Source organism: Gobio gobio (genome assembly GCF_949357685.1).
Source record: "Gobio gobio genome assembly, chromosome: 18".
NCBI classification, from domain to species: domain Eukaryota; kingdom Metazoa; phylum Chordata; class Actinopteri; order Cypriniformes; family Gobionidae; genus Gobio; species Gobio gobio.
In genome coordinates, this window is record NC_137111.1 from 47,947,895 (window position 1) to 47,962,894 (window position 15,000).

The 15,000-nt window shown below is 38.8% G+C and overlaps 1 protein-coding gene across 4 annotated transcripts in view; it reads right to left on the reverse strand.

Annotated features, from left to right (window-relative positions):
• The window catches only part of blnk (B cell linker), a 56,062-nt gene that overhangs the window by 20,229 nt on the left and 20,833 nt on the right, over window positions 1-15,000 (reverse strand). For 2 of the 4 annotated variants that reach the window (XM_079843627.1, XM_079843626.1), the window contains exons 4-9: window positions 7,353-7,418; window positions 6,806-6,862; window positions 6,302-6,348; window positions 4,372-4,412; window positions 2,209-2,341; window positions 9-109 (exon numbers count right to left, since the gene is read on the reverse strand). In XM_079843627.1, the coding sequence (XP_079699753.1) occupies window positions 9-109; window positions 2,209-2,341; window positions 4,372-4,412; window positions 6,302-6,348; window positions 6,806-6,862; window positions 7,353-7,418 (445 nt within the window). Of the gene's footprint in view, window positions 1-8; window positions 110-2,208; window positions 2,342-4,371; window positions 4,413-6,301; window positions 6,349-6,805; window positions 6,863-7,352; window positions 7,419-13,030; window positions 13,136-15,000 lie in introns of those variants that run through there. The other 2 variants (XM_079843628.1, XM_079843629.1) reach the window with 2 other exon arrangements.

The window sequence follows — 15,000 nt, forward strand, 5'->3', positions numbered from 1 at the left end:
GCGGTTACATCATCTTCCTCCGCCGGACTGCGGCGGGTCGGTTGCGGGGGTTTGTGCCGCTGGTGCAGATGGAAAGGAGCGCTTGGTTTGGCCGGACGACGACAGCTGTCTGGGGTTCAGAAGAAAGACACAGGAAGTCACTGCTTAACCAGAGCTTTCCTTTGTAGAACTGAACCTTTTAGTAAGTCATCAGTTACTCAAACTCAGTCAATTCCGTTAAACACAAAAGAGGAACCTTTGAAGAAAGCACAGGCCATAGAGTGACCCATTTCAAAGAAAAATCACATTTCATTCTGCAAAACATCTTCAAAACCTTTTGTGTTTCCGTGTAAGGAAGTCGGATGATAATGCCTTGCAAAGTCAACATGAGTGAGTCATTGAATCATTCACTCAAGAGATACATTCAAAAACACTGATTCAGTTTTTTAACAAATCTCTTGAGTGAATGATTCGATGACTCACTCATGAAGACTTCACTTGTTTCATTACTGGATGAATTAGTGTTTTTGAATGAATCTCTTGAGTGAATGATTCAATGACTCACTCATAAAGACTTCACTTGTTTCATCACTGGATGAATCAAACGAATCTCTTGAGTGAATGATTCAATGAATCACTCATAAAGACTTCACTTGTTTCATTACTGGATGAATCAGTGTTTTTGAATTAATCTCTTGAGTGAATGATTCGATGACTCACTCATGAAGACTTCACTTGTTTCATTACTGGATGAATCAGTGTTTTTGAATGAATCTCTTGAGTGAATGATTCAATGACTCACTCATAAAGACTTCACTTGTTTCATCACTGGATGAATCAAACGAATCTCTTGAGTGAATGATTCAATGACTCACTCATAAAGACTTCACTTGTTTCATTACTGGATGAATCAGTGTTTTTGAATTAATCTCTTGAGTGAATGATTCAATGACACACTCATGAAGACTTCGCTTGTTTCATCACTGGATGAATCAGTGTTTTTGAATGAATCTCTTGAATGAATGATTCAATGACTCACACATAAAGACTCCCCTTGTTTCATCACTGGATGAATCAGTGTTTTTGAATGAATCTCTTGAGTGAATGATTCAATGACTCACTCATGAAGACTTCACTTGTTTCATTACTGGATGAATCAGTGTTTTTGAATGAATCTCTTGAGTGAATGATTCAATGACTTACTCATAAAGACTTCACTTGTTTCATCACTGGATGAATCAAACAAATCTATTGAGTGAATGATTCAATGACTCACTCATAAAGACTTCACTTGTTTCATCACTGGATGAATCAGTGTTTTTGAATGAATCTCTTGAGTGAATGATTCAATGACTCACTCATAAGGACTTCACTTGTTTCATTACTGGATGAATCAGTGTTTTTGAACAAATCTTTTGAATGAATGATTCAATGACTCACTCATAAAGACTCCCCTTGTTTCGTCACTGGATGAATCAGTGTTTTTGAATGAATCTCTTGAGTGAATGATTCAATGACTCACTCATGAAGACTTCACTTGTTTCATTACTGGATGAATCAGTGTTTTTGAATGAATCTCTTGAGTGAATGATTCAATGACTCACTCATAAAGACTTCACTTGTTTGTTTCATCACTGGATGAATCAAACAAATCTATTGAGTGAATGATTCAATGACTCACTCATAAAGACTTCACTTGTTTCATCACTGGATGAATCAGTGTTTTTGAATGAATCTCTTGAGTGAATGATTCAATGACTCACTCATAAGGACTTCACTTGTTTCATTACTGGATGAATCAGTGTTTTTGAATTCATCTCTTGAGTGAACGATTCAATGACTCACACATAAAGACATCACTTGATTCATTACTGGATGAATCAGTGTTTTTGAACAAATCTTTTGAATGAATGATTCAATGACTCACTCATAAAGACTCCCCTTGTTTCATCACTGGATGAATCAGTGTTTTTGAATGAATCTCTTGAGTGAATGATTCAATGACTCACTCATAAAGACTTCACTTGTTTCATCACTGGATGAATCAGTGTTTTTGAACGAATCTCTTGAGTGAATGATTCAATGACTCACTCATAAAGACTTCACTTGTTTCATCACTGGATGAATCAGTGTTTTTGAATGAATCTCTTGAGTGAATGATTCAGTGACTCACTCATAAAGACTTTAAGTAATGTGGCTGAGATCTGGCTAGTTGTGATACTCACTCACCTACATACTCTCCTCTGGGGCTTGTGATGGACGGGCCGACGGTAAAGCCCTTCACGCAGTGACCTTCTGACCTCGGTGGAGGCTCGTAGTTGTCGTCATGGTCACCCTGTGGCTCCTCATATGTATCACTGTCCTGTAATATTTAAGGCGTGATCAATGTCTCTCTTTGCTCTGCTTTCACAACAGTAATCGTGGAGAATCTGTAACTGTAACACTATTTGTTTTTTGCTCATTCATTTAGAAAATTTCACCTACTTTCAAATAAAATGTAATTCATATTTATTCAATTAGATGTACACAACAGTGTGGTTTTAGTATCCCTGAGATTTGAGACTGTTGTATATTATAGTATTTATTCATATTTTTTAATTATCCATCCATCCATCCATCCAGCCATCCATCCATCCATCCATCCATCCATCCATCCATCCATCCACCACTGTCTCGTCCCATCCATCCATCCATCATCCATGTCTCATTCCATCCATCCATTCATCCATCCACCACTGTCTCGTTCCACCCATTCATCCATCCATCCATCCATCCATCCATCCATCCATCCATCCATTCATGTCTTGTTCCATCCATCCATCCATGTCTCATTCCATCCATTCATGTCTTGTTCTATCCATCCATCCATCCATCCATCCATCCATCATCCATCCATCCACCACTGTCTCATCCCATCCATCCATCTATCCATCCATCCATCTATCCATCCATCCATCCATCCATCATCCATCCATCCATCCTTACATCCATCCACCCACCACTGTCTCGTCCCATTAATCCATATATCTATCCATCCATGTCTTGTTCCATCCATCCATCATCAATGTCTCATTCCATCCATCCATCCATCCATCATCCATGTCTCATTCCATCCATCCATTCATCCATCCACCACTGTCTCGTTCCACCCACCCACCCATCCATCATCCATCCATCCACCTCTGTCTCGTTCCATCCATCCATCCATCCATCTATCCATACATACATCCATCATCCATCCATCCACCTCTGTCTCGTCCCATCCATCCATCCATCCATCCATCCATCCATCCATCTATCCATACATCCATCCATCCATTCATGTCTCGTTCCATCCATCCATCCACCATCCATGTCTCATTCCATCCATTCATGTCTTGTTCCATCCATCCATCCATCCATCCATCATCCATCCATCCACCACTGTCTCGTCCCATCCATCTATCCATACATCCATCCATCCATCCATCCATCCATCCATCCATCCATCCATCCATCCATGTCTTGTTCCATCCACCCATCCATCCACCACTGTCTCGTTCCATCCATCCATCCATCATCCATGTCTCATTCCATCCATCCATTAATTCATGTCTTGTTCCATCCATCCATCGATTCATCCACCACTGTCTCGTTCCATCCATCCATCCATCATCCATGTCTCATTCCATCCATCCATCCATCCATTCATGTCTTGATCCATCCATCCATCCATCCACCACTGTCTCGTTCCATCCATCCATCCATCATCCATGTCTCATTCTATCCATTCATTCATCCATTCATGTCTTGATCATCCATCCATCCATCCATCCACCACTGTCTCGTTCCATCCATCCATCCATCATCCATGTCTCATTCCATCCATCCATTCATCCATCCACCACTGTCTCGTTCCATCCATCCATCATCCATACATAGTTATGTTTTTGCAAAACATGCCACAATAATGCTATAGAGTGTGGTTGCTAAGGTGTTCTGACCGGTTGCTAAGGCATTGCTAGGGTGATCTGTGTGGTTGTCAGGATGTTGCTAATGGGTTCTCAATGGTTGCTTAGGGTTTTCTCTGTCGTTGTTTTCTAGAATGTAATCTAGAATGTGTTGCACCAGAATTCGTTTTTCATTTCACTTTTCAAGTAAATTGTCTACTTTTTTACTTTTTTTAATTTTTAATTTTTCAAACACCACATACATTTCATGAGTAGATACTAATAAGACAATTTTTTTGTTGCCTAAAACTATTGTGAAACAGAAATGGCTGATTGAATGGCATGTTTATGGGTCTCCAGTCATGAGATTATTACTAATGCTCCATGTGTTCTGTTTCTCCTGTAAGTGAGCAGTGTTTTTCACTGAAGAGATATTACTAAAGAAGACCAATAATGCACTTACAAAATCTGAGTCAGAGTAATTCTCAGGATCCGGAGCTTCGCCTGAAAAATGACACAACATGGTCATAAGGTCAGGGTCTGAATATATGTATGCTGAGTGTTGATTGCTCAAAACATAAAAGTTGTCCTCAGGTTATTTCACTTAAAAGGATATAATTGTGTTCTGATGGTCCATAAATGCCAGTGCAATGAACTACACCTGTGAAAACTGACTGTCATGCATGACATTTGAAGCCTTTTTTGGGTCCACTGAATGATATTATTATGCTTTATAATATTTCTTATGGCTGAAGTCTTTGTTAAGGGTCAGATCTGTGGTGAATACCACAGAAAACAAAAAAAACAAATATAATTTCTAAGTTAGTTCAGGCAAGAATTTAACCCTCATCCTTCCCTCGGGTCAATTTGACCCGATACTAATTTTTTATTAATATTATTAAAAATGTAGTGTTCATTGGAGTGGTCCAAGACCCTAGGACTTTTGTCGCACTTGAACCAAGAATAAAAAATTAAAAAATTAAATAAAAAAATGGACTGGATTCGAGGAGTTTTCTGATTGAAATTGAAAAAAGTAGCAAATCCTTCCCCCTTAGGAATGAATGGAATGCTTCAGTACACATAGAAAACCCTAAAAAAGCCCCAAATTCAAACTAAAAATACTAAAACTTTACCCAAAAGTAAATTTAAAATGTCTACATGTGAATCTGAATGCATTCTGAAGAGGAACTGACTTTAGGACCCAGCGGAACAGCTAATTTGCTCCATATAGAGCTATAAGAGTTATGAAATATCATGTTTTATTATTATAAGAGGTCGGCAGAGATACCCAATGCGAGATATTCTGAGCTGAATTAAAAGAGTTATGCATGAAATTGTGAGTTATTTGGAATTTGAGTTGATATTTTATTAAATAAATTAATATTTAATAAATTATTATTTATTGATAAAATCTAGTGATTTAAAGGTAAATAAAATACAAAAGAACAAAAAAAGTCCACAAAAATTACATTAAAAAATAGAAAAAATATTATCAAAATTAAATGAAAAGGTTTCTGGACAAAAAAAAAAAGTAAGTATAATTTTAGGGTCTTTTTGACTCGTGAGGGAAGGATTTGTTACAAAGTGCGAACGCAAAGTAGTGCTAAAAAAAGTGGAAGTTAAAGCATAAATATCAACGTTATAAAATTTGGTAAAACCTTCTCAGCTTTTTGATACTGGTGTTCCCATCATGCACTGGGGCATAATTAATCATTAATAAGGTTGCATTTTCCACTGTTTATCATTGCATTTTGTTGTTAGGTGTAGTAACTTGTTCTTTTGTGACGTCTGGAGTTCATTTTCTACACAAAATGACGCATTCACACTCAAAAATGATGCAATGAATGTTTCCATTAGTGTGTGTATATTGAGATCTCTGTGATGGTGTGGGTACCGCATTACTTCTATTATGTAGTTTTGATGTCTACACAATATCTGCTGTATTATTTATTGAGATGTTCTAAGTTTAGCATACACTCAAAAAAATGCTGGGTTAAAAATAACCCAAGTTGGGTTGAAAATGGACTAACCGAGCAATTGGGTTGTTTTAAGCAAACATTTAACCCAACCGCCGGGTTAAAACAACCCAATTGCTGGGTTAGTCCATTTTCAACCCAACTTGGGTTATTTTTAACCCAGCATTTTTTAGAGTGTACGGTTTAAAAGCGTGGCTCAATTCAGTGTTGCATCGTTTGAGTAAAATGTACTTGAAACGGTGTATGGCAAAATAGAAATGACTCAACAACCTTTAACTGGCCGAGTTATTTTCTTTGTTAATTTTACTTAACATAATTAAGTAGATATTACTTAATTCCATATGTGAAATACACCTAAAAATCTGCATGCAAAAGAAAAATTAAGTTTTGACATTGTCGCCGTTCAGAGAGACTTGCCTTGATAGTCTCTTGCTGGCACTTTCGGAGGTCCTTTCTTCTTTATTCTGAAACAAAATTGAAAACAACCCAAAATACAGGAAGTTCTTGAGTGTTGATATCAGCACGTTGTGGATTAGTGATAATGTGCTGAGCGAGAGAGTGGATTATATTTTTCATTCGTCAGCAACATTTAAACACCGCATCATATAATTGCATGTAAAAGCAAAGACACACAAAGGCGGGATGCATTGGCAAAACAATAATGAGACGGTTGTTAGAGTTAAAAGCCAGGTTATAGTAAGACACCACAAAGATGACGCTACGGTGGCTGTCTGGTGCCATTTCATCACATGCAGACAGAGAAGAGCATGCATTATGAATTCACAAATAACCCCAAAAAGCAAATTTTAAGCACCTACACACCTACTGGCAATTGGACGTAAGACACACACACACACACACATGCATGCTTTCATGAGTTAGGATTCCCAGCACAGAAACGCAGTGAAACATTGATCATACCGGTCCAGCGTATTTCTCCCGGTTTTGAGAATATTAGCTGCTTGCTCGTTCTGAAACCTTCAAAATGAAAACATTTTACTGCTCTAAATCCAGTTCAGACACAAGCAATTATTCATGTCTGGAGTGCAAATGGTGCGGAACAAAAATGCATTGAAGTGTACAGAAGTTTCATATCCCCCCCCATTCATCAGCATGAACAATACTTGGCAAACGCTGCATTCGCTAACAGAAGAGAGTCCAAACTGTTCTGGGGTTTTAATGTCACTATAATGAGTGTTTTAGTGCAGCAGGTGTCCTTGCATTAATAACAATTGCTTGCTATTGAGGCAAATAATATTGTTTCCGTCATGCACGCCACACCTAATGGTCTGTCAGGGACTATTCCTCTGAATGAATAGAGGAAGTGAGAGGAAATGTGTTTGAGGACGGTCACCAGATGTTTCCTCGTGTCTGTTTGCGAACGAGCTCAGAACATAAAATATTAAAATTGCACTTTCTTCTCCTGTCGTGTTTTAATTCGTCCAGAAGTATACAGAATATAACATACCTTTTTAGTCTGTTGAAGAGGCTGTCGTCATTCTTCTTTATGTCTTGAACAATTTTTTGGAGTTGCCTGAAAAACAAAACGCCATGAGTCTCTTCTTCTCACCAAGGATGCATTTATTTGATCAGAAATACAGAAAAATTGATTTCTATTATTATAATGTTAAAAATCTGTTCTTTATGTGAATATACACTGAGCAGGCATAACATTATCTAATATTGTGTTCCCCGTCGAGGCATGGACTCCACTAGACCCCTGAAGCTGTGCTGTTGGATCTGGCACCAAGATGTTAGCAGCAGATCCTTTAAGTCCTGTAAGTTGCGAGGTGGGATGGATCGGACTTGTTTGTTCTGCACATCCCACAGATGCTCGATTGGATTGAGATCTGGGGAATTTGGAGGCCGACGCCTCAAACTTAAAATGTTATGCCTGATCAATGTATAAAGTGTAATTTATTCCTGTGATCAAAGCTGAATTTATCATCATTACTCCAGTCTTCAGTGTCACATGACCCTTCACTAATCATTCTCATATGAGGATCTGATGCTCAAGACACATTTATGATTATTATCAATGATGAAAACAATCATATTTTTGTGGAAACCGTGATAGATTTTATTTCTCAGGATTCTTTGATGAACAGAAAGATCAAGTTTTGTAACATTTATGAATGACTTTACTGTCACTTTCGGTCAAATGTAAAGGGTCTTTGAGTAAAGTATCGATTATAGATAGAGATGGATGGATGGATGGATGGATAGATGGATGGATGGATAGAGATGGATGGATGGATGGATGGATGGATGGATGGATAGAGATGGATGGATGGATGGTTAGAGATGGATGGATGGATAGATGGATGGATGGATAGAGATGGATGGATGGATGGTTAGAGATGGATGGATGGATAGATATTCAGATGGATGGATGAACAGATATTTAGATGGATGGATGGATAGATATTCAGATGGATGGATGAACATATATTTAGATGGATGGATGGATAGATATTCAGATGGATGGATGAACAGATATTTAGATGGATGGATGGATGGATAGATGGATGGATGGATAGAGATGGATGGATGGATGGTTAGAGATGGATGGATGGATAGATATTCAGATGGATGGATGAACAGATATTTAGATGGATGGATGGATAGATATTCAGATGGATGGATGAACAGATATTTAGATGGATGGATGGATGGATAGAGATGGATGGATGGATGGATGGATAGAGATGGATGGATGGATAGAGATGGATGGATGGATGGATAGAGATGGATGGATGGATGGATAGAGATGGATGGATGGATGGTTAGAGATGGATGGATGGATAGATATTCAGATGGATGGATGAACAGATATTTAGATGGATGGATGGATAGATATTCAGATGGATGGATGGATATATATTCAGATGGATGGATGGATGGATGGATAGATATTCAGATGGATGGATGAACAGATATTTAGATGGATGGATGGATAGATATTCAGATGGATGGATGGATGGATAGATAGATATTCAGATGAATGGATGAACAGATATTTAGATGGATGGATGGATAGATATTCAGATGGATGGATGAACAGATATTTAGATGGATGGATGGATGGATAGATATTCAGATGGATGGATGAACAGATATTCAGATGGATGGATGAACAGCATAGGCGTAATTTACGGGTGGGACGGGTGGGACATGTCCCCACCACTTTTTGCCAGGCTCGATATTGTCCCCACCACTTTTTAAAAGTAATTGAAAAATAGATTGCGGAAGGTGTGTATTAAAACAAAAGCACGATCTACAAATCGTAAAACATTCATTTAACAGATTTTTCCGCCGGTCAGAAGCTTTTTTTTCCATTACAGATTTTTGCAAAACTTTTGCCATATTTCCTAATAGTCGATAAAAAAAATATTGCGAAATGACAGCGTTTCCATTAACTGATGTTATGCGACTAAAACATTTTTTTTTCTCACGTGATAAGTCATTCCAAAAATTATGTCACGTATGTTTTTAGGTTTATGTATATCCCATCCACCGCACGCCATTATCTTTACTGGAAGGAGACGCGTGTGTTATTCAAGCACTGATGGCAAGGAAAGCTCCTTATACTTGAGCGGCACATACGAGGTGTTTCTCTCTCTTATCTGCTTCAAGGTCTTGATAAATTGTGGTATTTTATATTCTATTGTTTTTTTTATGAGTTTAATAAAGAGCTCGTCTTCTTTCCAAACATACCGCGCCATCTGTAAAGAATGATCGACTTTTACAGCAGGTTATTGTGACGCATTGCTGCCACATACAGAGACGAGCGAAATGTTTGAAATTGCATGATGATAACTCAAAGTTTTACACTTCGTTACGGGTAACAGGTGCCATGGACCGCTCATGTTCGCATCAGTGGCATAACCGGTGCGCATTAGTCATAACTCAGGCCTACAGTAATATATTGTATGCTATACTGTAATAGCTACATATATTCTAGAAATGTATTAAAAAGAAAGACGCTTTCAGCCTTACTCAAAGGCCGCGGAAACAGGCCAGTGGGTTCGTTACGCACGTCAATCCCGTTCTTATTTTGCTTCTTATGTATTAAATAGCCTATACAGGCCATTCATTTATGAATCCTTGATCAAAATTAAAATACAATTTATAGAAAACGAAATTCACTTTAAAGAAATGATTTCTGCAAAACAACACTCAATAGAAATCATGTCTGACCCCACTCCATGCCGACGAAAGCACCCGCGAATTCTTTAATATTTTTCATTGTTGCAGTTTTTTTACCACTTTGTTATTTTGGCTCGGAATTTCGTTTGCTGGAAATATGAACTGAATTTAGAAATTACATTTGGAATTTAAAAACTTTTTGTTTAATAAACAAAATACATTTTTTAAGCGTTTGGAGAGTAGGCTACATGCAAAACGTAGCCTATATAGATTTATAGTTATGTTTAAATATTAGCCTATTTTATTATTATTTAATTTTTTTATGTTGATGATGAAAAGTGAATTGTATTTTAATTTTGATCAAGGTTTCATAAACTAATTGCCTGTAGCCTATATTTAATACATCGGAAGCAAAATAAGAACGCCGGGAATGCATTGAACCCACTGGCCTGTTTCCGCGGCCGTTGAGTAAAGCTGAAAGCGTCTTTCTTTTTAATACATTTCTAGAATGTCTTAATTACAGTAGGCCTTATAGATAGTTATGATATTTGTGGCTGCACCGGGGTCCGTCATTACAAGGTTAAAGTTACGCCACATGAGCGGTCCATGGCCACCTGCTCTGTTAAGAACTATAGGCTACATCAATAAATTAGGCTAACAATTTCGTGCTATGGCCACTGCCACTGATACAGGCAGCGGATGAGATATTTTACGCTGAGCTTCTGCTTTTCAAACAAGTGTGACAAAGGCATGGGCTAAATAAATTCTCTAACATGGATACAGACATAGTTATATATACACACATCACTATACAACACATGTCCTTATTAGGAGAAAAATATGTCGTTTTAACAACATACAATCTCGTTATTACGAGAAAATTATGTCGTTTTTATGACATAAGATTTCGTTATTACTACATAATTGAGTGGAAAAATAATATGTATGTGGCAGAAATGCGTCTCCGTATTAAATAAACACATAGCAAAACGAGTTGTGCGGTGTCCCGGTGTCCCCACCACTTTTCAAAGCAAAGTTACGCCACTGATGAACAGATATTTAGATGGATGGATGGAAAGATATTCAGATGAATGGATGGATAGATATTCAGATGGATGGATGGATAGATATTCAGATGGATGGATGGATAGATATTCAGATGGATGGATGGATAGATATTCAGATGGATGGATGGATAGATAGATATTCAGATGGATGGATAGATAGATAGATATTTAGATAGATGGATGGATGGATAGATATTCAGATGGATGGATAGATAGATATTCAGATGGATGGATGGATGGATAGATAGATATTCAGAGGGATGGATAGATATTCAGATGGATGGATGGATAGATATTCAGATGGATGGATGGATAGATATTCAGATGGATGGATGGATGGATAGATAGATATTCAGATGGATGGATAGATAGATAGATATTTAGATAGATGGATGGATGGATAGATATTCAGATGGATGGATGGATAGATAGATATTCAGATGGATGGATGGATGGATGGATGGATAGATAGATATTTAGATAGATGGATGGATGGATAGATATTCAGATGGATGGATGGATAGATAGATATTCAGAGGGATGGATGGATAGATATTCAGATGGATGGATGGATAGATAGATATTCAGAGGGATGGATGGGTAGACATTCAGATGGATGGATGGACGGATAGATATTCAGATGGATGGATGGATAGATATTCAGATGGATGGATGGATAGATGGATAGATATTCAGATGGATGGATGGATATTCAGATGGATGGATGGATATTCAGATGGATAGATGGATGATGGATGAATGGATGGATAGATATTCAGATGGATGGATGGATGGATGGATGGATAGATGATGGATAGATCTCCTGTCCTCTCCTCCTCCACTCCTCCTCTCCTTTCCTCTCCTCTCTCCTCTCCTTTCCTGTCCTCTCCTCCTCCACTCCTCCTCTCCTTTCCTCTCCTCTCTCCTCCACTCCTCCTCTCCTTTCCTCTCCTCTCTCCTCCACTCATCCTCTCCTCCCCTTTCCTCTCCTCTCCTCTCCTTTCCTCTCCTCTCCTCTCCTCTCCTCTCCTCTCCTCTCCTCTCCTCTCCTCTCCTCTCCTCTCCTCTCCTCTCCTCTCCTCTCCTCTCCTCTCCTCTCCTCTCCTCTCCTCTCCTCTCCTCTCCTCTCCTCTCCTCTCCTCTCCTCTCCTCTCCTTTCCTCTCCTCTCCTCTCCTCTCCTCTCTCCTCTTTCCTCTCCTCACTCCTCCTCTCCTTTCCTCTCCTCTCTCCTCCACTCATCCTCTCCTCTCCTCTCTCCTCTCCTTTCCTCTCCTCTCTCCTCCACTCATCCTCTCCTCTCCTCTCTCCTCTCCTTTCCTCTCCTCTCTCCTCCACTCATCCTCTCCTCTCCTCTCTCCTCTCCTTTCCTCTCCTCTCTCCTCCACTCATCCTCTCCTCTCTCCTCTCCTTTCCTCTCCTCTCCTCTCCTCTCTCCTCCACTCATCCTCTCCTCTCCTCTCTCCTCTCCTTTCCTCTCCTCTCCTCTCCTCTCTCCTCCACTCATCCTCTCCTCTCCTCTCTCCTCCACTCATCCTCTCCTCTCTCCTCTCCTTTCCTCTCCTCTCCTCTCCTCTCTCCTCCACTCATCCTCTCCTCTCCTCTCTCCTCTCTCCTCCACTCATCCTCTCCTCTCCTCTCGAGTGTAATGAACAAACACACGGTCCTCAGAAACTCCACACACTCTCTCACTTCAGTCACACGATCACACAGTTCTTGTCTTGAGAAATCATGATTTTACATTATGTATGATTTACTAATGACATTTCAAAAGCTTCCAGCGATAAGTTTTTACATGTTTTGAGAGAAACATTGTTATTAAAAAAAAAAAACTATTAGGCCTACATGCAATATAGATTTGACAAATGCACAAATGTGCTCTCCTTGTTCTACTGGCTTTAGAGTTTGTGAAGCAGAACCCGTGACTCTTACCTGAGTTTAGGAGCCGTGAATCTGTTGATCTGCTCCATTCTGCGTGTGTGTGACTGCAGCAGCTCCAGAGTCTGAACTAGTCGAGTGTGAGCTCGTGCTCATAATGAGTGTGTCGCCGTCACACACACACTGCAGCTGTAGAGGAGGAGATTTTCCACAGAAGTGCCTCTTAATGAGGATTTCGAAACTGCTGTTGAACGTCATGCTACCTCTATATTTAGAGTGAAGCCGCGTTTAACTCGTTCGGGTCAATGAAACGATGCCAGTTCTTGAATCTCTGTGTTCTCAGTTCTCCGTCTGGGCTTTTTACAGCCCGTTCTGTTTATAATAATCAGTGGCGTAACTTTGCTTTGAAAAGTGGTGGTGACACCGGGACACCGCACAACTCGTTTTGCTATGTGTTTATTTAAAACACACACACGTGTTTATTTAATACGGAGACGCATTTCTGCCACATACATATTATTTTTCCACTCAATTATGTAGTAATAACGAAATCTAATGTCATAAAAACGACATAATTTTCTCGTAATAACGAGATTGTATGTTGTTAAAACGACATATTTTTCTCCTAATAAGGACATGTGTTGTATAGTGATGTGTGTATATATAACTATGTCTGTATCCATGTTAGAGAATTTATTTAGCCCATGCCTTTGTCACACTTGTTTGAAAAGCAGAAGCTCAGCGTAAAATATCTCATCCGCTGCCTGTATCGGTGGCAGTGCCCATAGCACGAAATTGTTCAGCCTGGTCTCATTGCGAAAATGTACCTCTGGCAACGTTTTTGCAAACCCCAAAATACGTACCAATATGTACATATCACTGCAGTTTCAAAGTGAAATGTCCACTGGGTGCCGCCAAAAGCTTCGTTTTTTTCCCGGAACAGATGAGCGTCAATCTGACGTTTTGTGACATTGTTTTTTTAACGTACACCTACACTAAACCCTAAACCTAACCGATTGTGTTAACAAAAGCAAATGTGACAAAAATACAATAGTAACCATGTCTTGTTAGCTTCTGTGAACTCATCTTTGAGCTCTTTTATCATGACTTGTCTTTCACGGGATTCGTACCTGAGCTTTCATTATTACAAGTACAAATCTGTACCAGCTGAGCTACTGAGCAAACTTATTATATAAAAAAAGCAGAGCATATGGAGCAGATTAAGTGACGCAAACTCCAAAATGTATTCATTTACATGGGGAAAAAAAACGATAAAAAGTGCTTGCTGTTTTACTGCCTGTTCATTTCACTTTGAAACTGCAGTGATATGTACATATTGGTACGTATTTTGGCGGTTTGCAAAAACGTTGCCAGAGGTACATTTTCACAATGAGACCAGGTTGAAATTGTTAGCCTAATTTATTGATGTAGCCTATAGTTCTTTACAGAGCAGGTGGCCATGGACCGCTCATGTGGCGTAACTTTAACCTTGTAATGACGGACCCCGGTGCAGCCACAAATATCATAACTATCTATAAGGCCTACTGTAATTAAGACATTCTAGAAATGTATTAAAAAGAAAGACGCTTTCAGCTTTACTCAACGGCCGCGGAAACAGGCCAGTGGGTTCAATGCATTCCCGCCGTTCTTATTTTGCTTCCGATGTATTAAATATAGGCTACAGGCAATTAGTTTATGAAACCTTGATCAAAATTAAAATACAATTCACTTTTCATCATCAACATATAAAAATTAAATAATAATATAATAGGCTAATATTTAAACATAACTATAAATCTATATAGGCTACGTTTTGCATGTAGCCTACTCCACTCCAAACGCTTAAAAAATGTATTTTGTTTATTAAACAAAAAGTTTTTAATTTCAAATGTAATTTCTAAATTCAGTTCATATTTCCAGCAAACGAAATTCCGAGCCAAAATAACAAAGTGGTAAAAAAAAACTGCAACAATGAAAAATATTAAAGAATTTGCGGGTGCTTTCGTCGGCATGGAGTGGGGTCA